At 36.7% G+C, this 26,091-nt stretch overlaps 1 protein-coding gene across 3 annotated transcripts in view; it reads right to left on the minus strand.

Annotated features, from left to right (window-relative positions):
- Positions 1 to 26,091, minus strand: part of ARHGAP15 (Rho GTPase activating protein 15) — a 604,646-nt gene that overhangs the window by 468,524 nt on the left and 110,031 nt on the right. For all 3 annotated transcript variants that reach the window (XM_028123793.2, XM_088021728.1, XM_088021729.1), the window contains exon 6: positions 12,444 to 12,533. In XM_028123793.2, coding sequence (XP_027979594.1) covers positions 12,444 to 12,533 — 90 coding nt within the window. The remainder of the gene's footprint in view (positions 1 to 12,443; positions 12,534 to 26,091) is intronic.

Here is a 26,091-nt window from a genome sequence, read left to right on the forward strand (position 1 = left end):
GCCTCTGCCTGCCCCACCATTCCATAGTTTTAAGAATGCCCAACTTTGCAACAGAGGACCATTCACAACATTGTCTCAAACCAGGGAAGTGAAGCGAGTACAATGCTGGACACATGATCCTGGGATCCACTGGTTTTAGTGAATAACACATTAATAGATGTAATCAACCTAATAAAATAATAGAATTACTCCAATTAAGATAGTAGCTTGGGGAAAAGACCTTGTTTGATTGGGTTGCTATATTCCAAGTGCAGTATATACACTGATCAACATCTGAAACATGTCACAGTGTCCCCAGTAGCCAGAATACATAGATCCAAGGACCAAGAGGTAGAAGTAGGAGTTGCTCCTGTTAGTAACCCATTTGCAGCATCTATGCTTCTAGGTTTTTCAACTTCAGCTGGATTAAAAATTCTTGTTCTTGGGATGGGAAATAGATTTGTTTCTAGCACAGATTAGTAATGGTATCTCTGAACTTAAAGCTATAGCCACTCCTTGGTGACAGTGGATACTAAAGATGTTGGCCAGCAGGAAAACCAAATAGCTACTCTACTCAGGGATAATTGGCCCTAATTATAATGAAGAGGTCAGGCAGCTTCTGCACAATGGGATCAGGAGAAATGATTCAGGAACTCAGGAGATTCACTGATTTGTATCTAGGTGCTTCCAGGCCTAGAGAAAGCAGTGAACTTTCAAGTGCAGTGAACAGAGTCTGGCAATGTCAAAAAATTAAGAATTCAGGGCTGTCAGGTATGAAGGTCTGATTTACCTCATGAGGCAAACACAACTTACAGGCCTGACTGATACTGAGAAAAATTTAGAATGAGTGGTGGAGAGGGTGGATGATGAATATCAAATATGGCCTCAGACACTGATGGAATAGAAGAATGTAGTTTTTCCACTAAAACTTCTTTATCCGTTTTCTTGTAGAGATGGAGCCCAGCCACCATCTTGAAGACTCTACAATGGACAAGACTTAACCAGAGGTACAAGTCAATTTGAGTATTCCAAGGAGGACTGAATCAAATACTTCTTGTGTCCTGCCTTACATCCTCTTGCCTTTACTGTGACTCCAGCTGCAGCAGGTGTAAACAGTTCTGTGTGGGTTTCAAATCCCTTTGTGTCGACTGTATCTTGGCTCAAGATTTATCTTGCACTTTCTTCCATGGATATTCAGAGTCTATGGACCTTCTCATCTCAGAGGCAACCATAACCAAAGAGGTGAGAAGCTGATGGACAAATGCTTTGTCCTGTCAATCCTTGGGTGGAAAATTCTGACAAGCATCCAGCCATTCTATGAGCAACTCAATAAAGGCCCTGCATTGTCTTTTCTCCTTTCTCCATTTCACTCTTGCCAGTACTGAATTCTTGGCTTTCTGGGATTACCTCCTAAATAAACTAGTTGCAACACAATTCCCAGTCTCAAACTTTGCTATGACAGGGAACCCAGCCTAGTCAGAAGGCATATATGGCAAAACTATTTTCTTAAAGAGAATTCAAAACTAGCTTCCTCTGAAAGGAAAGGATCACCCCTCCACTGAGATGCAGCTGTCGCTGTCATAAAATCTAGCATAAACAAATACACCATCAAATGCCCTGCTATAAAACATAACATCTAGCAATTACATACTAAAGGATTTAAGGTGACATCATTCATTACAGTATATGAATGATCCTCCTGACTAAATGGGAATTTAGTGTTAAGTAGCTGTAAAAGCTGCCAAAAAGCAAATGTTATTGAAACAAACATTAGAAACTTATGACTACAACCTGGGGCATCCTGACCAAAGCTACTATCTCTCTTATGGAGCCATTAGAAACTACCATAGGGTTGTATCCAAGTCGATTAGGAGAACAATTTACTAGAAATTTTATACTTATAGATGAAAGGGGCAGGGGCATAATCATTATTGATTTCACTTTCTTTGTCAGGTGTTATTGTTGTTGGTGTTTTCTTATATCCTCTCCCTAAATAGAGACAGAGTAAGGGTGAGGAATTGAGCAATCTTCCCAGGAAAGATGAGCAATGTTCTTTCATGAGTCAAATGAAATGTTGTGAGGAAGGAAACATTTTAAGTGGCAAAAGAAGCTAGTAACAAGGGTAATACCAAGTATGCATTCACAGTGAAAATCTTAACTGAGAAACTTAAAATAAAACCCACAGTCTAACGTTTAAAAATAGGCATTTACAAGCTTTCTTGCACAGGGTAATATTTATTCAATATTATAATTCTCTAAATTTAGTGCAATGGCTCTTTGTTATCTGACTTTTACTGAATCATAAGGGGATTAATGATATAGGCAAATATCCACTAGAAACTGAGTATTAACTATCAGATATCATCCTTGAATATCCGGGATTAAACTTCAACTCTCCTCTTGGGGCACTTTTAACTCATTATCTCCTATACTCTTCAGAGACCTGTGATCTGTATAAATATCCACTTTAAGGATGAGGATTTTCACTATGTATAAGGAGACATCCCACAGTTATTAGAAACTTAAAATATATACTAAAAATGTAAAGGTAAACTTACTGCTTCTAATTAAGAATGAGTTAATGCACTGACGCTTGAGAAACAGTGAAATTTCTTAAATTACATTTTAACTATTTTGTTTCCGGTAAAACACACACTTCAGCTGAAAAATATTTGCCATTTAATTTGTAAATCCCTGAAGAAAGACGAAATCATAAGTCTCCTAAGTCATTAACAATTAATCAGATTTCTTTAATATAACAATTGAATGACTGGGAAGAAATCTGGAGTTTTATGAAATCCTACAGATTTTTCTCTTTTGACATTGTAAATTATGTTATTTCTGAAATCAAACTCAGTGAGTGGTAACCAAAAAATGCGTGCTGGGATCCTGATAAGGAATTTATAGCGTCTCATGTATATTCTTATTTAAGCAATACAGTATATATTTAGATTCAATAAATCTTCCTATTATTTGACTACATATTTATTTGCTAACAGATATGAGTGTCTATAAAATTAATCAGTCAATAACAGCCAAGAGTAAACTCCTTAGATAAGCCATATACCAATATACTTTTATGTTCAGGACAAAAGATACACAAGTGAGCCATCGCTTCCCCTGAATCCTTCGTTCTGTGACAGAGAGAAAGGACTGCCATCAGGTGAATGACATTTAGGGCCAGGGGATTTCACGTCTATATTTTACCACATAAAGACAGCCCTCCTTCGAATACCTCGCCAGAGCCCCCAGCCAAAATCAAACCAGTGAAGTCAGTGCTGAAACACCAACGAGCCACCAGATGGCAGCAATGCTTTTATGAATAATGCAGCATTCTGTGCAGTCCATCTAAGATTTCCTATGTTAATAATAGAACAATCCTTACTTTAGTAAAAGGACAGATTTGTTCATAATGAAGCCAGCCATTTTTTTCATGTCACTAGTTATATTTTGTGGGGTCTATTTGCTTTCTTGTATTTGGGTACCCCAAAATATTTATTTTCTTACACTTTAAACACCAAAGTGCTGTTGAATTTCATTTTGATATTGTGGTAGAAAATGCCTGTGGCTTGAAACAAATATTTTCCTTTCTGATGGACAAATAACATCTGTGGTTGTAAATGTTCCAGTGTAGCTGTCAAAAGAGAAGGGTTTCACATAATTTCCTGCCACCCTCATTGGTACATCCTACACATCAAAAGAGTATGTTCATAACCTCCCTTTCTACGAATTGATTTCAAATCTACCACACATCTCAAATATCAGAAGCTTGTCTTCTACTTGATGATGGGTGTTTGAATTTTGAAAAATGAAGCTTTGCTTAAATGCAAGCTGAAAAAAGAAACACAAAAACCATCAAGTCTCAGGCAACCCCCCATATCAGTGCCTCTTTTCCCTTTTGGAGCCGATTGCAGTAATTAGTTAATTTTGCCACTAAAGTTTTTGGTTTGCACATGTTCACCAAGGAACTCAGGCTGGTAGAATTTCCCCAGTGCTGGAAATAAAATGTTAGGCAAATTGGTGGGACTAAAGCCAAGAATCTAATAGTGCTCTTCTAAAACAGAAACCATCTAAACCCTTGATGTGAATGTTCCTTTCTTGGTCATTATCTGATCTGTTATCTGAAAACAGTTCAAACAGCTCCCTTCCTGATTTCTCCTCAACATCAGGCACTTTATTTCATTGTTTCACTTAGGTCATCTCTCAACATCCTGTTTTGTTAAGATAAAATTTAGAGCAGCCTCCTCTTTTCTTCAAATAACAAGACTCCTTCACTCTTCTGCAGTGTTTTATATTTTTGCTTTTGAATATTTATTTTCTACCAAATTTTTAGTAACACATTTAACTCATATATTGAGAGATTCTATGCATAGATTCTACAAGTGGCCTCTCCAATTCTGTATGAGTGCTGGCATTTTCCTTTCATCTTAAACTTAGTGGGTTTTTCCCCCCCTTGTGTTCATTTCAAACCTTTGTTTATGGACGCTTGCTTTGTTATTTTCTTATACTCCTTTAAACATTGCTCTGAGGTTTGAGAGTTTTGCTCACCACTGCCCAGATTTTTCTCCTGCTCAGTGGCTTGTGGCATATAAACACTGTGAATATATATATATTTTTTTTCTCTTGCTTTCAGAAGCAGCCTCATTACCTTATGTTTCTAAAAACTGAATGGCATTGACTATTTATCTGCCAGTGATCCTAGGCTGTCCAAAAGCACTCAGTTTTATTTTGCCTTGTGTCATCCTTATGGACAAGCTGTAAAATGTGATACCATTTACTGGCCCCATCTATTATGTACCAGCTTTAGGGATTAGGTCGTTCCTTTTTCTGGAAGAAGCCTGTTTGCCATTAAAAAAAAAAAATCATACTCAGCATGAAATAAACATGGCTGCTCTCTTTAAAAATATATAGTAAGTGTTTTGAAACAAACATGGAAAGGGGATCCAGTGGCTTGAATGTTGTCTTGCCAGTATCAATGTAATATCTTCTGGACTTTACAAGATGAAAGTCACAAATGGAGAACCATTGCACTTGGTGATTCTACTTGGATCTCATGAAATCCCCATCAGGCTGTGGTAGCTTTTGCTCAGGTGGGCATGCATGGCCTGAAGTTCCAGGTTTGATTTTGTGTAGCTCATTTAACCTCACTCTGCTTCTGTGGACATGAGGAACTATACTGTCAGCCCATGAGTGGCACAGTGACCATCACACCAGTCCTCAAGGAATAGAGTATGTTCCGTGAAAGGAGGCGGTTTACATCATGTCAGCAAATGAAGAACAGCGTGTTGCATTTAGCCTTGTGTCAAATTAAAATCCAAAATTTATTCCAAATGCACAGCTCTTATCTTTGAGCAGACAGAGCCGGCCATTCCAGGAGACAATGTGAAGTGAGCTAACCAGTGATCTAAGCTCATTAGGTCACATGCATCCATTCTTCCACCAAAATGTTAGAAGGATAAGAAACCAAGTTGACATTTTTCTTTTCTCTAAATCTTGATTTATTTTATTTTTGAATCTTAAAATCTTGGTTCCCTTGGCTAATTTGGTACTAAAATTTACTAACATGGCTATTGTCAATCTTTACTGTCATCCTGTTGCATTCTGCTTTGATAATAGTTCAAAAGGAAATGAATACACAAAGATTGCATCTGGCCCTTCAGTAGGAAGTGGAATAAAGTAGCTGTGCAAAATGTGTAAATACCCTCATAGACTACTAAGCTTCATGGGATCATCAGGAAAGATACACTTGCTATTGTTTCCTCTAATAGTATACTCAGTTTCTCAGTATCTTCATTCGATACTTGAGACTATTTTTTTTCCAGAGAACTTTAGTCCTCAAAAATTGAACCTTCAAAAGGACAGTGGTCCCCAAGTCACCTGGTCTGAAAAAATAGGCGTGTTCTTTACTTGAAGGGTGTATTCTCCATCCATCAACCTGTTTCTGTTTTTCCTTTCATCAGTCAGGCTACATGTTCCTTAGGTCTCACCCTGGATTCTTACAGTCAATTTTATTTCCTGCCCCCAGGCTCTTTGCTTTGCCGTAAATCTTAGACACCCTGACATTAATATTCTTAAATCAAAACCTCAGTTACAAAATTATATCACTCCATTCATCAAAATTCTTCTGTGCAATCCCACTGGCAAAAGTGAAGGAAAAATCATAAAAATAATCTTATCTCTTTCCCTTCAATAAGAAAATCACTATTGTCCCAATATTTCAGTGGGGGAATAAAGAGAGTTACCACTGTCTCTCTTTCATTTTTGAGCAGAGTTGCTGCACTTGTCTCTAGGTCCCCTTTTGCAAGTTGCTATCAATAACATGGTAGAGCCTTTCAGAGCAAGATGCCTGTCTTAAAGTATTTACTGGGAAAAGACAATAATTAATTAATTAAGACAATATAATTAATTATATTGATTAGACACTACATTACACTATTTTTATATAATAATAGAATATTCAAAATGATTTCTGTAAAGTTTGAGGACACACATTCTTAGTTACAAAATAAATAAAAATATTTTCACTCAGGGTATTAAATCTTAGTCGACTGGATAAGTTCACAAGGCAGTACAGAGGAGAGAAGAGGAACAGAAATCCTGAATTTTTTCTCACACATATCGAGGTATCCAGATCCTTCCAAAATCCACATCTGGAATTTCCCTCAAAGCTTTGTGAGATGACAGGGTTAACAGATGAATAATAATACCTGGTTGCATTTATATTAAAATCAGCCTTTTGGAGTTGCCTTCAAATACGGATTGCCTCATTTTAATGTTAACACAGATGGGAGACAGGTGAGGGAAGGACTATTATCTCTTATTTCCTTGGTGTGAAAAACTCTTAAGTTGGAGGAAGGAATCCTGCCCTTGGTTTTACCTACAGTTACAACTGACGTAGCCAAACTGGAACATGTGTCCCCAGACTCGCGTGCTCTCCCCACTGCACCTTCTGAATGATAGGTGAATATCTAACAGGTATGACTGGGGACAAGCTAGAAAGCAAAAACAACAAAAACAAAAACAAACAAACAAAAAAAAACCCAACTGTATTAGACATTAATGCCGCTCTTACTCTGGTTTATTTTTAATGCCATGCCTTTTAAGATACTGTGAGTAATTCTCTAAAGTGAAACCAGCTTTACTCGAAATCTAATGCATATATGAATGTGGAAGAATCATCCTTTTGCATTTAGTCTAACTACAAGCATTGAAAAATGAAAGAGAAAATTGGTAAAAGCTCAGATTTATTTTAAACCACCACTTTTAACAGAAGGAAATGGATAAAAGCAAAATACCGGTAGTTTTCCTTTAGGCTTAAAATAACATTTTCCGAGATGTTATTAAATTATCTTCGCATTAATAAACTTAAGGAGTACTTAAACATTTTAAACTAAGACATACTCAGATCAGGAAGAGCAATCAAATTATGTTTAAATGTAAAGCATATCCATGGAAAGTATTACATGAATATGTTTAATATACATTATAGGCAGAAGACCCCCAACCGAAGAAAGATAATACAAGTAATGATAAATCTATTCTGAGATTCACTTTACTTTTAGGGACAGAACCTGTTCCCCTGAGATGTATTTAGATACTAAAAAAGGAATCTCAAATCCAGGAAATTCAATCATGATTTTTGTCGAGGTTACAAATTGGTGCCAGGGAATGAAAACGGACTTTCATCGTGTTGAGTCATTTAACTGCCTTTTTCCCCCCGTCTTTCAAGCAGGTAAATGATATAGTTCTAATCAGCCATAATTCATTAATAGTAGAATTATCTTGTTTAAGGCACATAATCTATAAATGAGTCTGCTGCGTGTTCATGGGTAAATTTTTAAGTTTTATTTGAAAGGAAACTCAGGAACACTGAGGCCTACTCACTGTCTTGCTGTGAGAAACAGAAAACCTTTAGAGTATAAATGATTTCATTATCTTAGATAAATAATCCTCTACCATCATATAGGTTGTCATGAAAAGGACCAAGGAAACAGATAGGATGTTTCTTATTCTTTACCCCTATTTACAAAAGTGAGTAGAGTGGACACTCAGGAATTCATCTTGGAGGACAGAGCCTATATTGTGGACACAATATCTTAAGATTTTTTTCTGACAGTGAATTCTTTTTTTAGCTATCAGAATGCCAATCTAACCTTAACAGTAACAACTGAATGAGTTGAAAGGAGTCCAGTCCTCTGGTGTAGTAAGTACAAAGCAGTATGCCCTATGGTCTCTTTCTTGTTCTCTGTGAGGAGAAAAGCTCACTTACGCAAGAGTAAAGAATGTGCACGTGCTAAGCTAAACCTGGACCATCTTCTATTTAAAAGGGGGTATCTCCTTGGATGTGGTCAATGTTTTTGACACAGAGCATCTTTGGACGTGATAGACACATCGTGAACTCCCTTCCCCTGACTTTCAAAAATATTAACTCGGAGAGAGCCTTTTGTTTGAAGGAAGGAAACCTGAGTGAAAAAGTTCCTTCCACTTGGAAACAGGAAGATATTAATGGTTAAAAAAAATTACTTATTGTTTTAAATCCCCTTGTAGCCATTTGCTCAGTTGAACTTCCTCCTGAAAAGCTTTGTAAGTGCAGCTGTATCCACAGCGAAAGAGAAGGGGACAGAGAACCCCGTGTGTCACAGCTACCGCCTGAAATACTGCCATCCTGTAACAGGGTTTTATTTAGTTATTACAACTATCTCTCTGTAAATGACAGTTAGGATTATTTAAGATTATGTTGTAATCCTTTTAATCCTCAGTGCTTTAAATTTCAGGCTAAACACCAAAGAGCAAACTAGCACTTAGCAGGAATGTTTAAAACATGTGATTTGAACATAAATCTTTTTATTCACTCTTTCCCTGATGAAGACCTCGCTTTGCTCTTAAGTTAACTAAGAAAACTTGTACCAGAGTTCATTACAAATCACTCGGTTGCTAAATGCTTTCTCGAGCTACATCAAACTTGTGATGGTCCTTGACAATTATGCTAAATGCGGAATTAAATGAAGGTTAGCAGCAATGAACATTTACTGATATAACTTAGAATTTGCGTGACCTTTTGTAAGTACAACATGCCTTTCTGGGTTTGTGTGTACGCATATGGAAATGGTCATTCTATTTCCTAAGGCGAGCTATTAGACGCGGGTACATACATGGACACACATACATTATATCACAATCATACATTTGAAACACATACTAGGATTTGTCTATACGTACTTTATTATAGAAGCTCCTAATGATTTTAAAAAAATAAACCATTTATTATTAAGAAGTACCAATTAGGCCAAAGAGTTTTCTGTTATAAAACAGGCAGGGCGCCTGGGTGGCTCAGTCGTTGAGCATCTGCCTTCGGCTCAGGTCATGATCCCAGGGTCCTGGGATCGAGTCCCACATCGGGCTCCCTGCTCCGCGGGAAGCCTGCTTCTCCCTCTCCCACTCCCCCTGCTTGTGTTCCTGCTCTTGCTATCTCTCTCTGTCAAATAAATAAAATCTTAAAAAAAAAAAAAAACAGGCAGATGTTCTTGAACTCAGTCAGTGAGCATCATTCTGACTTACTGAGAGTTGTTGAATACCAAACCTTAAAACTTAATTAATATTGTCACTGTTATGTTACCACATACCAATCAAGTAAGATTGAATCTACATCAAGAGTTTAGTAAGGCTTTGACTATGAAGGAAATTTGGCTTTTAATACAAAAAGAAAATGAACACCTTAAATGTCCCAATGGCATATACAAATGAACGAGACAAATGAAATCCTTCCATTTTTGTGTGTCACAGATGTGTGCTTTTGAGTCTTCCAGGCGCATAATTTTTATTTGTTTTCCTATTCATGTTAAGTTCGGCTTCTCTACAGACATTGTAATTATGTGGCATATAATTGCTAATCCATCAACTTTTTAAAGACAGATTTCAAATTTTAAATTATTTCTAATTTTGCTCTTCTTTGATTTTTCTTGAACCAAAAATCTCAATAGTCATTTACTATCTGTAATCTATAATTCATAGACTGAGATTGAACACCAAGCCTAATTCAAACTTGGAATTTTAAAGCTATTTCTGATGTAGCACATCAGCTGAAGCTATGATGGTCTTTTTCAGTCAGGAAGAAGCACTTCATTATTCTGTAGGTAATGAAACCCTTGTACACACACACACTCAAACACCCAACAATGCCTTAATACCATGTTTTTGAGACATAATCATGTTTATTCTGATCATTTGAGAGTTAGACCAGCTAATGTATCTAATCAAATATTGATGCAAGTCATCTAGATTTAGCTCTCTGGCAAATCCTTTCCTATGCTTTTTTGTTAACAGAACTATAAAAGCTATTTATATTGTTCCTCTCAAAGGGTTTACCCTTGTAGTCTGTATCTATGGAAACGTATTAGTAAATTTTACCTAAGTACATGTGTTTGGGTAATGAAAAGATGTCAGCATGACAAGAAAACCACATGATTCACCCCAAAAAGAATGAAGTAGGAAATGAAATTGGAATCTTTCTTTAGCTTTGTTATTCACAGCATCCTTATAATCACTTCTTTCCTGTTTCTCTAAACTACAAGGATACAAGACAAAAAGAGTTAAGCTGGATATAAGAACACTGATGTCCCATAAACTACTTACGTACCTTACAAACAAAAGTAGCTGGCAAAGCTACTCCAAAAAGCTACCAAAAGTGAGAATATTTTTTTTTTTAATATCTTTGGAAGTACCTATATTCAGAAATATAAAAAGCAAGGAAAAATTATAGCAGGAGGCAGTCAGTCATATAAGGAAAGGTCAATCTCATATCATTAATATATATTATCATACATATCATCAATGCAGGTGGCTTAAATATAAATCAATGTATATTATGTTCAAAGCTATGTAAAATTATGCATAAATATTCTTCTTCCATATTGCAGTCCTATATACATTGTATATATTTCACCATCCTCATCTTTTATCTAACTTAACTTTTCAAAAGACTAACAGAGGGAACAGAAAAAGGCTACCTTAGACCAACTCCAAGAGTTTCTATTGTCCAAGAATTACGTGAATGTCAAATTTTAATGTCTTTATTTTATGACATGGGGACAAGGATGCTAAACTCATAATACATAATATGACAACCCCACTTAACTCACCCAACCTAGTTCAGAACTATTCATACTCATCATCCAGGTTATAATAAAAGCTAGGAATATGACCTCTAATTTTTTTTTATTTATTGTAGAATAACAAAAAAGAGTAAGAAATTTGGAGGCAGGCTATGTCACTGATTTACAATTCCTCTCTTCAAAACAAAATTTATTTTTCTTTTCTTGATTCTGTAAATTCAGATTCTAATCACTTTTGGCTATATTTAGTCCTTTGATTTCTAGGAAAGTATGTTTAATTTTCTTTATTTTTTTCTTCTTTCTTTCTCTCTTTTGGTAAAAAGAAATAAATCTCCAGCATATAAAAAATGAATGCCTGAATAGAATAAAAGCAGGACCAGAAAAATAAGTTATTCTAGAAATGTTAATGTGGGTCCGGTTTATTTGGTAGACCTGGATTAGCATCTGGGAAATGCAGAACTGGAGACCAGTTCTTTTCTCCCCAGGGAGAGCTCAGATAGGAAATGTCACCTATCTACACTTCTGTAAGACTCAATATATTAATTTTACTGATGCATTTAAGAATGGAATTGACCTTTTTTCAAGAGCCAAAATGGTCTTAGGAGGCATTTAATATAGTAATTATAATAATCTAGTTCCTGGCTACTAAATTATATAAATCCTAAAATATACCTAGAAAATTATTGGTTACTTTGGAAATATAAAAGTAAGTTAAATCTCACATAAAGATAGAAAAAGATAAAGCTCCATAATTTAAAGTTATTAATTGCCAAAGGGATCTTAGTAACATCATATATGAAATATTCAGTTTTCTCATTTCCTTTTTCTCAAGGATCTCATCTGGTTCTTTTCATTCAATGGAACATGATTGAAATTATTAATCATAGTTATTTTTTCCCAAAAATTAAATTATGCAATACAAAAATATCCAATTTCTATAGCTTTTCAGCTCTTTCCATTCCCCTAAGTTACACTGGTAAATGTAATGTAGGACTAGGGGCAGAAATGGAAATGAATGCAAAAAGTTTATATCTGAAAGTTCCACAGTAAATCTATTTAAGTCAAACACTCTAGGTTTGAACCCCAAACAGCTATCAAATACAATGCAACACTCAATGACTTTGAGTGTAGAATTAGTCAAGACACAACATATATTTCCTATTTAGATAGCAACCAGTAACCAAGGAAAAGCCACAAAACAAACTAAAATTCAACAAGGAGGCGAAATCAGTTTTTCACAGTGACCTTCGAACAACTAGTTCATGCACATGAAAACATCACAACAAGGAAGTATATGTTGAGAGCTCACATTTAGAAGAATAGGAATAAATTTAATATACGTAACATTCTTACCTGAAAGACATTCTTTCGGCTTGATTTTTCCTTGGCCCATTCAATATGTGCTCCACACAAATCCACACTTTCTGGTTTGTGCCCAGTTTTCTGTAAACAAAATTGAAATAAGAATAAAAAGCATACATCATTGGTGATGCATGTCAGGAAAAATAAAAGTTTATTGAGTTAGCAACTTTACATATTTATAGTATAAACCCTTTCTTTTTCTTTTTTTTTACTTTTTTTTTCAGTTTCAAAGAGCTATCTGCACCCTCATGATCATTGTGGCATTATTTACAATAGCCAAGATGTGGCAACAACCTAAGTGTCTGTTGACAGAAGAATGGATAAGGAAAATGACATGTAGATACAAATATATAGATATAAATATCGATCCACATGGAAAAATTATTCAGCCATAAAAAAGAAGGAAATCCTGCTATCTGTGACAATATGGATGAACCTTAAGGGTATTATGCTAAGTGAAGTCAGTCAAACAGAAGAAGACAAATACTGCATGATCTCACTTACATATGGAATCTAAAAAAGTCAAACTCCTAGAAACAGAGAGTGGTTACCAGGGGCTGGGGAAATAGGGAGATGTCGGTTAAAGGTACAAACTTTTAGGGGGTGCCTGGCTGGCTCAGTCAGTTAAGCACTCGACTTTTGGTTTCAGCTCAGGTTGTGATCACATGGTTGTGGGATCGAGCCCCAGGTCAGACTCCGCACTCAGCGTGGAGTCCACTTGAGATTCTCTCTATCCTTCTGCCTCTGCCCTTCCTCCCGCTCGTGCTTTCTCTCTCTCTCAAAATAAATAAATTCTTTAAAAAAAGAAGGTACAGACTTTTAGTTAGAAGATGAATAAGTTCTTTGAATCAATTGCACAGCATGGTAACGATAGTTAACACTACTGTATAATTGAAAGTTGCTAGGAGAGTAGATTTTAAACATTCTCACCACACACACACACACACACACACAAAGGTAACTATGTGATGTAGTAGATGTGTAAACTAATATTAACGTGGTAATCACTTCACAATATTTACATATATCACGTCATCACTCAGTACACCTTAAACTTACACAGTGTTGTCATTTATATCTCCATAAACTGGAAGAAAACCCCAAATTTAATAAATGTTTATTAGGTGCCAACTGTGCACCTTTTGGAAGTTCATTTTTCAGACTTTTAGGACAATACATGTGAGTATGTGTATATTTGTATTTAATGAATTTAATTTAGACCAGATAGATTATAGCATGGGCTTCCTTTTTGCATGAAACAATGTGGATGTTACTTAAAAACTTCAGTAATTCATAATAATTAATGGGGATATTATCTATATTTGTTTCTTCATATTTTATTTTATTTTTTTAAAGATTTGTATTTATTTATTTGAGAGAGAGCACAAGCAGGGAGAGGGAAAAGCAGGCTACCTGATGAGCAGGGAGCCCTACACTGGGCTCAATCGCAGGATCCTGGGATCATGACCTGAGCCAAAGGCAGATGCTTAACTGACTGAGCCACCCAGGCACGCCAATTCTTCATATTTTAATTTTATTCAAGTGTATCATATTTATATAACTTTAAATTTCTATAACTCAGCACATTAAACAAAAGCTCACTTGTTTGGGAAATTTCTTTATTTTCAAGGAAGTAATGCCATATTTCAAAAACTCCAACTATTTTCAGATATTCTGAGCTACTCTAGTTTTCTCTATAAATTGAGTATTTTTCTCAAACAATTTTTCCATAGACTAGTTTAAACTTTTAGTATAAGGGGCATATAATATTTTAGACAATATTTTAACAGTATGAACTTTACTTTAAAACATGAAATTATGGGGGCTCCTGGTGGCTCAGTCAGTTAGGTGAACTGACTCTTGATTTTGGCTCAGGTCATGACCTTGGGGTCATGGGATTGAACACCACGTCGGGCTCCTCACTCGGTGGAGAGTCTATTGGGGATTCTCTCTCTCCCTCTGCCCCCCCCACTCCTGCCCTGTCTCTCAAATAAATAAATCTTTTTAAAAAAATAAATAAAACATGAAATTATGGAAGAATGGCAAAGTTGCTATAAGAAATTTGTTCACAATTGTTGCCTCATAGCCAGTATGTCCAATTCTATCAGTTTAATAGAAATAGACTATTTCTTCAGAAAGGCCAGAATTATGGGGGATTTACAGTAAATTGTGAGGTTTGTTTTTTTTTTTTTCCGCTTGGCAACTAAATAAAATTTTCTTGGGACGGGAAACATTGTATAAGCCAAGCATAACTTCCCTTCAGGATAAATTCAGCTGTCAGGACAGCCATGGAGAGCATATCTTTTCTCTGTTATCTGGTAGGAATCTCATGAGAAGTCAATCAAGATGAGGATGCCTTTTACAGATGCTTCAGCCAGTGAAATATTTTTATGGGTTCACTTGTACTCTGCCACCCAGGTGATCACTATTGTGGAAGACCTCAAAGCATGATAACGATGTTCATTGTCGAGTGATTTATGATGCAGAAAAATTAAAACAACCTGCTTCTTCTACAGTTAATTAGATTATGGGATACTTAGAATCAACAGAAATAATCATTAAGAGTATGTAACAAAAGAGATTATCTTTTCCATATAATGCAGGCTGTGGAAAAAAAAGATGGAATTATTTTATAGAAGAAGCACTTTTAATATGCCAAACACTTTTCTGTTTTACGACTATCAATTCACTTAATTTTTTCAACAACTATATTAGGTAGGTACTATTATTATCACCCTGTTACAGGTAATGATATGCTAGAATATTTAGGTATACTTTCCCAAGGTAACACAGGTAGAAAAGGAGGAGCCCGGATTAAATGAGGGCAGTGTCACTCCAGAGTCTGCTCCTAACCACTGTGCAGTCCTTGAAAATTGAACATTCACTGCTCTCACGTTCATGTTTAACCATGTAACATTTTGGGAAAAGATATGACTTTCTTATTAGATCCTAGTGCAGAGATATTGGTCTTGTTTCTGTCCTCTGTTTAACTCGATCTTCCCATTGGGTCTTTACACCACCTGTTTACCTGGAAAACCTCCCAATCTTCACGTGGTTGACTCCTTCTTACCCATCAGGTCCCGGATAAATGTCACCTTGTCAGAGGTCTTCTCTGACTGTCTTATATAAAAGAGAGCTGTCTTCCAGCTTACTCTCTATCTCACTACTTGTTTTAATTTCAATGCAGCCTTCTTCCTAACTGAAATTAACATTTATATTTTTATATGCTGTCTGTTTTTCTCCCACTAAAATTAAGCTCCCTGAGCTGGGGCCTGGTTTGCCTTTTCCTCCACTGTCTTTCCCAATGTATGGAACAGGGCCTGGCACAGAGTTGTTGTTCAATGAATATTTGCTGAATTCATAAATGAAGGAAAAATACCAAAATGCAACTAGCTTTTGTGCTTTGGAAGGGGGTTTGGGCATCTAAAAATTCCCCATGTTACAACAATTGCGATTTATATTTGGTTTAATTCTTAAGCTGTCTTTGCTTCGATATGGAAAAGTGAAAAACAGTTTAATGGACTCATGTGGATTGAACCCCGTATTTCACAGAATCATTCAATAGACATTAACTGCACACTTATTTTACATCAAGTGTTAGCCACTGTGTTGGGCACTGGGACTCCAGAGGTAAGGAAGATACTCACTCTTCCTTTCAGAATCCCATACCAGCCTCAGACTCTATATAATTTTCAATAGATTTTCTCTCTATGGGAAAAAGCAATCTAAGCTTTTCCAGAGTTCTCACCATCCAGCTCTGCCACACTCTTCTCATCAGCATCATACATTAAATCCCATGGCTTTGGTCCTGGCTTGGATTTTTCTCAATCTGAACTCTGCCCATCATTCAGTCACCTCCCACGACCCTGCCCTTGACTCATGCATTCTTCATGAACCCATGGCTTCATCTCCTCTCCATTTCAGCAATCTTCATTCTGCTTTTCATCTAACAAATCCCATGTTCTGAGTTTTCATTACTTCTACCCTGTAATGTTGGCTTTTGATGTGATTGGAATCACCAGACCTTTTGTGTACCCCTCCAGGCCCTTCCTGGTTTCACTTCCTTCCACGAACAGGCCTATGTCCCCAACTCAGCAGCCACTTCAAGACTCCCCCATCTCTCACTCTCTTGCTCTCCCCCATGCGATGATCCACTCCACACTTTCATCCACTTTTCCTTCTTCTACCATTTTCCTCATATCCCCTAATTCTGGAGAAAAAACTTTTGACTACTCAGAGTAATAACATTACAAATAATGGCCACTTTCTTCAGCTGGGTTTTTAACTCTGCTTAGGGGGAAAAAAACAAAAAACAAAAAAAACCCTGTGATAAGGACACTTAACATATCCATGAAATCATTACCAAGACCAATGTCATCAACACTTAGCAAACTTTTCTGTGTGTTTCTAGTCTCTTTCTATTCTTCCTCATAACACCTCTCTCCCAAGCTTCACCCCTTTCCAGTAGCCCATCAAATGGCGTTCTCCTAATTTGCAGAGATCATATAGCCCTTGAGCTAGAACTTTCACCACTCTTTCCACTTTCATAGTCCGTGTAATCAAAATGAACAACCATAAACTTTAATAAATCCCTATAGGTTGTGCCCTCTGAAAGCTTTATATCAATTTCTCATTTATTCCTTACAACAGTCTTGTGCGGTTGCTACCATTGCCTTCAACTTACAATGTGGAGAAACTCAAGCAGGGAGTGGTTAAGTGCCGTACATAAGTTCACGCACTTAATATGTGCCTGAGCTGAGCTAGGAATTCACTGTCCTCTGACTCCAAGTCCCAAGTTCTTGATCACAACACAATACATGACCTCCTCTCCATACCTAGCCTTTCCTCCTACTAGGTCACATGATGAGAATTAACATTTTCTATCTCTTCCTTGTAAGTGTCATCATTTCCCATATTCTGTTCTGGCTCCTGGACATTTGGATCTGCGTCTGTGATTCTGGTCCACCTGTCTAATGAACTCCCATGCCTGGCATGACAGTGGCATCTATGAACATCAAAATCTCCTGGCTTGTTGTTGCCAGACAGTGCATGATCCACTCACAAAGCATGTCCTTTTCTGTCTCAGAGGAAGAGATGCTCCTTCTTCAGCCCAAGGCTTTTCCTCTCTGGTTCCTAATTCTATCTAATCCTCTTCCTCATTTTCTGAGTTGTCCCTTTTCTCCTACATTTTCAACCTCCCTCTCTCAGATAGATAACATCCTTTAGCCCACAGCCACACTCAGGTCACTCCTGTTCAAAAAAATATATAAGTTTATGCAAGCATCAACCCCACAATCTTGCTTGTTCTCAATCTCACCTATTTCTTTTCCATGATTGCCAGGATTCTTGAGTTTTCTACAGTCATATTCTCTGCTTGCTCATGTTTCATTCTCTTCTCAAGCCACTGCAGGCTTTTACTCTCTTCCTTAACTAATCTAAAATGGTTTTTTATGTCATTTTATTTTTATTTTTTTAATTAACATATTATGTATTATGTGTTTCAGGGGTACAGGTCTGTGATTCTTCAGTCTTACACAATTCACACCACTCACCACAGCACGTACCCTCCCCAGTGTTAATCATGAAGGTCAACAAAAACAATCTGATGCCTTCTCCCCCATCATCCTTTTACTTGAACTCTGGACTGTTAGATTCTGCTCCTTTTCCTTAAAGGTCTCTGCCCCTAAGCTATGGAGACATTTTCTCTCTAAATTTTTATTTCACATTTTATACTCTCCCTTCTCTGTTTCTTTACTGACTTCTCTTCCTCTTCCCACTTATTAAGTGTTGGTAATCCCTGGCTTACTGTTCTAGGCCATCATTATTTCTTATAGTTTATATGCTTCCTATGGATTTGGTCTTGCTTCTGGTCTGATCCATCACTTGGGACATATTGACTCCTCAATTTTTCCTCTGGCCCCCAGCTCCCACTTACGTACCAGAACTGTGTTTTCTAACTACCATTAGGCTGTAGCACAGACACCTCTGTGAAATCATCTTCTTCTCAGATTTGCCTTCTTTTCTCTATTGCTTGTCTTGTTTAATTATCCCCTATCCACTTCACCTTCTTCATTTTCTTAATTCTTCCCTTTCCTTTACCACTTAAAGCAAACAGTAGCCTGAATAGTCTGAAACAGAGCCTGAATTCCAGAATGAGCCCCATCTTCCTCATTTCAAGAACACAGCCTCATTCAAGCTCTTATTTTCTCTCATCTGAATTCTCTCACTGTTTCCTCTGGGTCCACAAAAAACCATTTCATTTCATTCTCTACATTTTGACTTTTTTCCTTAAAACCCAAATCTTACCATATTTCTTCTGGAAAACTCATTATCTACAGGATAATGCACAAATCTCTCAGTAGGATATACAGGCTCTTTTACATCGTTTCCCAACCATTCTTCTGAGTTCCCTTTATCCCTCCTTCTTCTACAACCAACCATGCTAAATTCATGGCAGTTCCAATATGCACTGTGATTTCACAACTTTATACGTTGGATGCACCCTTTTCATCTGGAACACATTTATTTTTCTTTGACCCTCTTTCATTCATTTTGATGATGTAACTCCAAAATAATCTCCATAAGGTGTTCTTTTAGCTCTGCTGGCCCAGTCTCCTCTTCCCACCATCTCCCCTATTCTAAAATCCATTTTGTTACAATTCTTTTGGTTATCCAATAGAGAATTAGAATGGAAAATTTCCACATTCCTTACAAAATAAATAATACTTCTCAGGATAACAGTTTACAAAATGAAAACATTTACAAAATGTAATTTAATAGTTTACAGAATTAAAACACAATATTCCCATTCATATTGATCTTTAATAGGAAATGAACTTATGTCACAATCAAAGCAAATGATAGAGTTTGGGATCAATTCAGAAGTATACCGGAAAAAGTTAAATTGATTTGAGTAAAATTCAGTAAATAAATATATCAGCTTCAAGAAGAGAAAACTAAGATATATTGATAGAGGAGTATATAAAGATGATCCTGCTCAGTAGTTCATTATTACAAAGCTAAAGCAGAAAGACCTAGGCTTGAAGAACAATGCCAAGAACTCAGATTTATTAGAAAGAAAAATTTTCAGAATTTAAACATTGTTAAACACTGGAAGAAGTTTTTCAGAAAAGTTGTCAAATTTATTTGGAAGACAGTCAAGATTTTATTCAAGAAGGCTGAAATTAAAGAATCCTTTAATAGAAAACATATTTCTGATTCTACAGCTATAAAACACAAGAAAAAGTCTGCTAATGAACTACATGATGCCAATGGATCATATTGTACATCATTATAAAAATATACTTTTTAAAAATTGACTAAATTTGGATTTAAATCTAAGAGTGTACTTATCATATCTCTTCTGAGGTAAACTTAAAATACAAATGACTGATTTTTTAAATATTTAAATAGAATTATTTAAAAGTTACTGCTTCTGGACAATAAAATATAAAAACCTTTTTGTTGGGGCAATGTGAAGTCATTAAAAATTCATCCTGGGTTTTGTCCACTTCTGATTTTTATTATTCTTTTAGTTTATCTTTACTACTCCCCAGTAATAGCTGACAGGGTATCCTTTCTGTCTTTTTCTCTGACTTAGATTAAACCTTTGGGATTATTTATTCCATTTTTTATGGGAAATTTGGGGCCCTTTAAGGCACATTAAGAAAATATCAAAGGCCAGCTGTTCTTTTGCTTGATGGCATTTTCCGTGAGGAAGACTGGGCATGTGTGTAGGCAACAAATCACTGGACCACTCATTATCCTACCCTTATCACTAGATGGGGTTACAAAAAAACAAAACAAGACTCAGATGTTATGAAACATGTTATTAGCTAACATTTTTTATTTTGGATTAATTGCTGTTCCAGGATATAAACTCAGATTGTCCTTATCAGTTTGAAACATGAAACACAAAATCTGTTTAGAGGAATTAAGTTTTATCACATAACTGGTTTTGATTCTGGCAAATCATTCATGGAGGAGGATAAAACTCACTTATAAATTCTCATTTGGGCAAAATGATTTAGGAAAGAGTGCCTCATGGATACCTGATCTTATTAATGTCTAAACTATGGCTGCTGTCAGCATAGAAGACGAGACTTGGATTGTAAGATGTGGGTTTTATGTATATGAATATAAATGATGTTAATAATAACTGAAATTGTTTCTACAGTGAAATTTCTCAGTATATACAAGACCAAATCAAACCAGATTTTCAGAAAAGCAAATCTTTGTTGGTGACTTTGGGCACTAGAATGTTGTATGTTTGAGTTTTTTGTTTGTTTTTTGAGGAAAAAGTATGCTCTCCTTATCAAGAAATGAGCAGATATATTGCATTTAGTTCTGAATCCAAACCTTGCCAGAATAAATACAATAGTTTCTATTTAGTCTATTTTTGTTGTTTGATGATACTGTCTTCCATTTGCATTACATAAAAAGCTATTTAATTTTGCAAGGTGACTAGCTTGGACACATTTTTGGGTCCTCAGGTGCTCCCTCAGAGTCCTTACCTAGACCCTATCCCATCAATCTACCTCGGCTATCCCTGCAGATAACCAGCCTTCTTGAACCCATTTGGTCCCACTTCCTGAGGATGGCCAGTCCCCTTTCTGGAATTCGAGGCCCTCTCTCCTGGCTGCCAGAGTGCAGACAGGCGTTTGGCTCTTCATCCACTTCCAGTTTTGTATAAAATGCCACTTTACAGGGTATAGGATCTGGCTTTCTGAATAGTCATCCAAAGGTGTGCCCAGGGTTCATAGGATACAGGCAGTGAAGACTCTGGGTGGTGAACTTTAGCCAAAAGGGAGCAGGAAATGGGAAGAAACATAGCAGATAAATTCCTTCTCCTCCAACCCTTCTTCCCTCCCACACACTGCCTCATGCTTTCTCCAAACAGCCTACCCACCGCTTCTTTCTAAGTCAAGTGCTACAGCTGCCCAGTGATTCTCTGTGTCTCTTTGAGGTTCGCTGGAGAGTAGCAGCCTGCTTGATGACACAGCTCCTCCACTATTTCCCCATCATTTCCTCCCTCGCTTCCTTTGTGACTCACTCTCTAAATCATGGATTCATGCCTTCCAATAAAAGGATGGGCACTGAATCCGGGCCTTGTTCTCTGGAGAATCAGGGCTGAGATCATTGATCCTTGTGGCAGAGATGAATAGTGCTACACCAAAATGTGTGTTGTCACAGGGAAGGAGCTCACCAGCCAGGGACTCCATCTTTTCCCAGCCCTCTTTGCATCAACATGTGGCCACATTACCCACTGTCATCACTGGAATGGGAGCAAGAACGATGTGAGGCACTTACGGGCTTACGGCTTTAAAGAGCACGCAGACCTTCTCATGTTCTCTCTACCTTTTCCTCATCAGCCACTAGGAGTTTGCAGAACCAAAAGATGAGAGAAGCACCATATAGAAGAAAACTGACCAGGGATACCTGTTTTGGACTGTGGTATGAGTAAGAAATGAGGTTCTGCAGAAATTTTGGATTGTATTTGGACAGCAAAGAAGTGTTCCCCTACCTGAAGTCTTTATATTAGGAAAAATGGGGACAATAAAAACAAACTGAGGGTTCTAGAGGGGAGGGGGGTGGGGGGATGGGTTAGCCTGGTGATGGGTATTAAAGAGGGCACATTCTGCATGGAGCACTGGGTGTTACGCACAAACGATGAATCATGGAACACTACACCAAAAACTAATGATGTAATGTATGGTGATTAACATAACAATAAAAAATTAAAAATGCAAAAAAAAGATGGACATTTATAAAAAAAAGAAAAATGGAGACAAGGATTTTAAGTACACTGCCATTAAGTGGCAATCTGGACATCTGAATCCAATTCTGTTGGCTTCCAGTGATTTTTCTCTTAGCCACTGTACTCTATTGCTCCATGTAGTAATAACAACAATAATAATAAATACAATTAATATTTATCATTGCTATGTGCCAGGCATGCTATATCAGTTTTCTCACATAATTCACAATAACTGTTTGAGGTAGGTACTCCTATTAACCTCACATTGCAGGTGAAATATCCAAGGATTATAGGAATAAATAAAATGTGAACCTGATGGGGCACCTGGGTGGCTCAGTCAGTCAAGCGTCTGCCTTCAGCTCAGGTTATGATCCCAGCGTCCTGGGATCAAGCCCCGCATTGGGCTCCCTGCTCAGTGGGGAGTCTGCTTCTCCCTCTGCCCCTCTCCCTGGTCCTGCTCTCTCTCTCCCTCAAATAAAAAAAATAAAAATTCTTAAAAGAAAATAAAATGTGAACCTGGGATTCTCAACCCAGGTGGTCTAATTTATTCCACCTGATACAGTATACTGCATCCCAGAGCATTTCAACTCAGTAGCGAACTGTTAAGAAAGACCAAATACATAACATTCATTTAACCTCAAAATGCACTGTGGAGTAAAAGTCTATTTTATCTTAGAGAAATGCAAACTCTAAATCAGATGCATTACATTGACCAAAATGATAAACCACAGAGAGTCAAACTTCATAATTAAAATAGTTTTCTGAGAGAGCCTAAGGTGAGGTTTATTGGACAGTAAGCTATTATCCATTTATAAAGCATCCTATCAATTTCATAGATTTTTGTGGTTATTAAAAATTATGTAAGATACAGAATTTATTGCGGTTAATGGCTAAATCTTGAGAGAATTATAACCAGAGAACATGGCTTCATTTATAGTAATATTGATCACTTGATTTCATTTTTTTCCTTACAATGTTTATGCTAATAAAACACTAGAATTCAATTTCTTTTCTTTCTCTCTCTTTCTTTCTTTCTTGCTTGCTTGCTTGCTTGCTTTCTTTTCATCTCTACCCATCATCCTCCAGATTTTGGAGTATCACTTTTCTCTAATTTTTAAAGGTCTGATGAGGCCATATGATAGTGTAGTCTGTGATTATACTAGAAACTGCCCCGATGTTAACAATCCTGACTTTGCCAGAGCACTATCATTAGGAGAATTAAAATATTAAGCAGAAATTTAAGATGCCTTCATTAGACTAAGTTTGGTAGATCTATTGTTTGCCCCCCAATGCTTATGATCTTTTTGAGCAGGGATCCAAATAAGGGCTCAATACTCACTTTACAAAGATAAAATAATTCCATATTCATTTTGCACAGAATACTCAATAATTCATGAATAGCTTTCTGATTGAAACTATTTTCATCTTTTTTGCTAAATCACATCATTTTACTCCCATAAATAAGTCCATTTTGTTATTAAAGCCATGCTACAGTAAATGAGCATTAGATGTATTACATTATTTAATTAATGCTTGTGTTCATTATTTATACTGGAAGTAAACAATATTAAAAAAGTAAACAAATTATTTTAAAGTGGCCCTTTATATTACTCTTTTTTTTTTTTTTTTTTTGCTTTCAAGGTTATGACTGAATGAGTGGTTTGAAAAAGTTAATAGTTTATTAAATGCCTTGGAAAATTTTCTGTCATTAAGAGTAAAATATGCCAGTGTTTGCTTCTGAATAAAAATGATCAGTACAGTGTAAAGAGAAAAAAATAAAAGTAGCCCCCCCCTCCGCCAAAAAAAATTACACACGCCATGAACATGTAGGCTCCATACTGAACATATTGGTTTTAGAACCATAAAATTTTAGGGGAGGAATATTGCCTAAAATGTTTATAATGCTTTCAAATTTATGTCAGGCTAGGTTTATGTTAACTAGGATTTGTGAGCATTGTGGGATAAATATACCAGAAACAGCTGACTGATGAGAATAAGTTCCACTTGGTCTGAATTTTGATGGATGTGGAGACAAGAAAAATTTCTTAAACCACAAAAAAACTTTTACATTGTGTTTATTTTAGTAGGTATGCTACCAAACATATATTCTGGAATCACATAAAAATAAGCCCAGGTTTGCTACTGGTGTTCACTGATGTGCTGATATACCCATGTTCTTGGGCTAGGATATTTATAGTTCTCTCAGACAAACTGTCCCTCTTGCTTTCTTTGCACTAGGACTTCTTTAGAGAGGACCATACGGTGAATTGTCAAGGACATATGAGAATATTAAAGTATTTTCTGAGTGAGATGACCTGTGATTCACTAAGTGCATTGGGCCATACTGATGACAACTTAGCCGTTTTGCCATTTTCCTTGTCAATAAGAGCACAGGCCTTATGGCTCTCCCCTGTTTCACCAGATTTTTATTTTTATCTTTTTTTATTTTATTATGTTATATTAATCACCATACATTGCATCATTAGTTTTTGATGTAGTGTTTCATGATTCATTGTTTGCGTATAACACCCAGTGCTCCATTCAGTACATGCCCTCTTTAATACCCATCACCAGGCTAACCCGTCCCCCCTACCCCCTCCCCTCTAGAACCCTCAGTTTCTTTCTCAGTGTCCATAGTCTTTCATGGTTCGTCTCCCCCTCCAATTTCCTCCCCTTCATTTTTCCCTTCCTACTACCTTCTTTTTTTATCACCAGATTTTTAGAATATGTCTTTCAAATCATTTAAAAAGTCCTTTCTTCTTTGTGTTAAAAGTAGAAAATATATATATATCTTACTTACTCAAACCTGTCTCTGAAAACTCCGAATTGCTTTATTTATTTATTTGTTTGTTTATTTATCAGAGAGAGAGAGCAAGCAGGGGGAGCAGCAGGCAGAGGGAGAAGCAAGGAGCCCGATGCGGGACTCAGCCTCAGGACCCTGGAATCATGACCTGAGCCAAAAGCAGATGCTTAACTGACTGAGCCACTCAAGCATCCCTGAATCTGCCTTAATTTAAGGGTAGTTAGTATTGGTTGCAAAGGGCTCCAGGGTGCTTACAGAATGAAATTATCTCTGTTCACAATCCTCTTCAAGGTCTTTCCTAAACTGGTTCCACATGGGCTTTCCAACCAAACTGGAGTACTTTCTGTTCCTCAACTTATCTTGAGGCAATCTTTCACTTGTAGGTGCATCCAGGCAATTCGTAGAAGAAATGCAAAATAGTCCGGATGAAGGCACATCTACCCTAGGCCTTAGGGAACTTCCAAGAATCATTTTCAAGAACAATGATTAGCACATAGTGCATGGGGCAAGGCAAAATTTCAATTCATATCTGTATAATAAATACAAGATTTAATTTCCTACATTTTATCATTGGTTACTCCCTTATTTCTACATAAAATGTCCTTTTCAACCCATTTCTGCCTCGAAATCCTATTCATCCTTCAAAAACATGCTCACCTGTCACTTCCTTGACAGATACATTTAGAATCTTTTCCAGTTGGAAGCAATCTCTCTTTTCTGAGTTACTATAAAACTAACTCATGCCTCTGTTCAGCCATTTTGGAGCAACTATCAATGTCCACCTTTCTCACTACAATTCCTTGATTTGTGGGCATACTTTCTATTTGTTTCTAGACCCCCAAGGGAAAGATCTGAGTCTGATTCATTTTTGCATGTTTCATAATACCTAGCATAGCGGCTTAAACATCAAGGATACTCAGTGATTTTGCGCAATGAACAAATGGAGAAATATATTGGTTGAGCATCACTTGGAAAAAGAGTTGAGCATATATAGGTTGAGCATATATAGTTGAGCATCACTTGGAAAAAGAGTTTCCCTGGGAGAGGATTACCTGTAGCTAGATCTATGGTTCCCCACC

Source organism: Eumetopias jubatus, unplaced genomic scaffold (assembly GCF_037043125.1).
Source record: "Eumetopias jubatus isolate StellerSeaLion01/CBP00866 unplaced genomic scaffold, mEumJub1_p1.0 scaffold_3, whole genome shotgun sequence".
In the NCBI taxonomy this organism is placed as follows: Eukaryota; Metazoa; Chordata; class Mammalia; order Carnivora; family Otariidae; genus Eumetopias; species Eumetopias jubatus.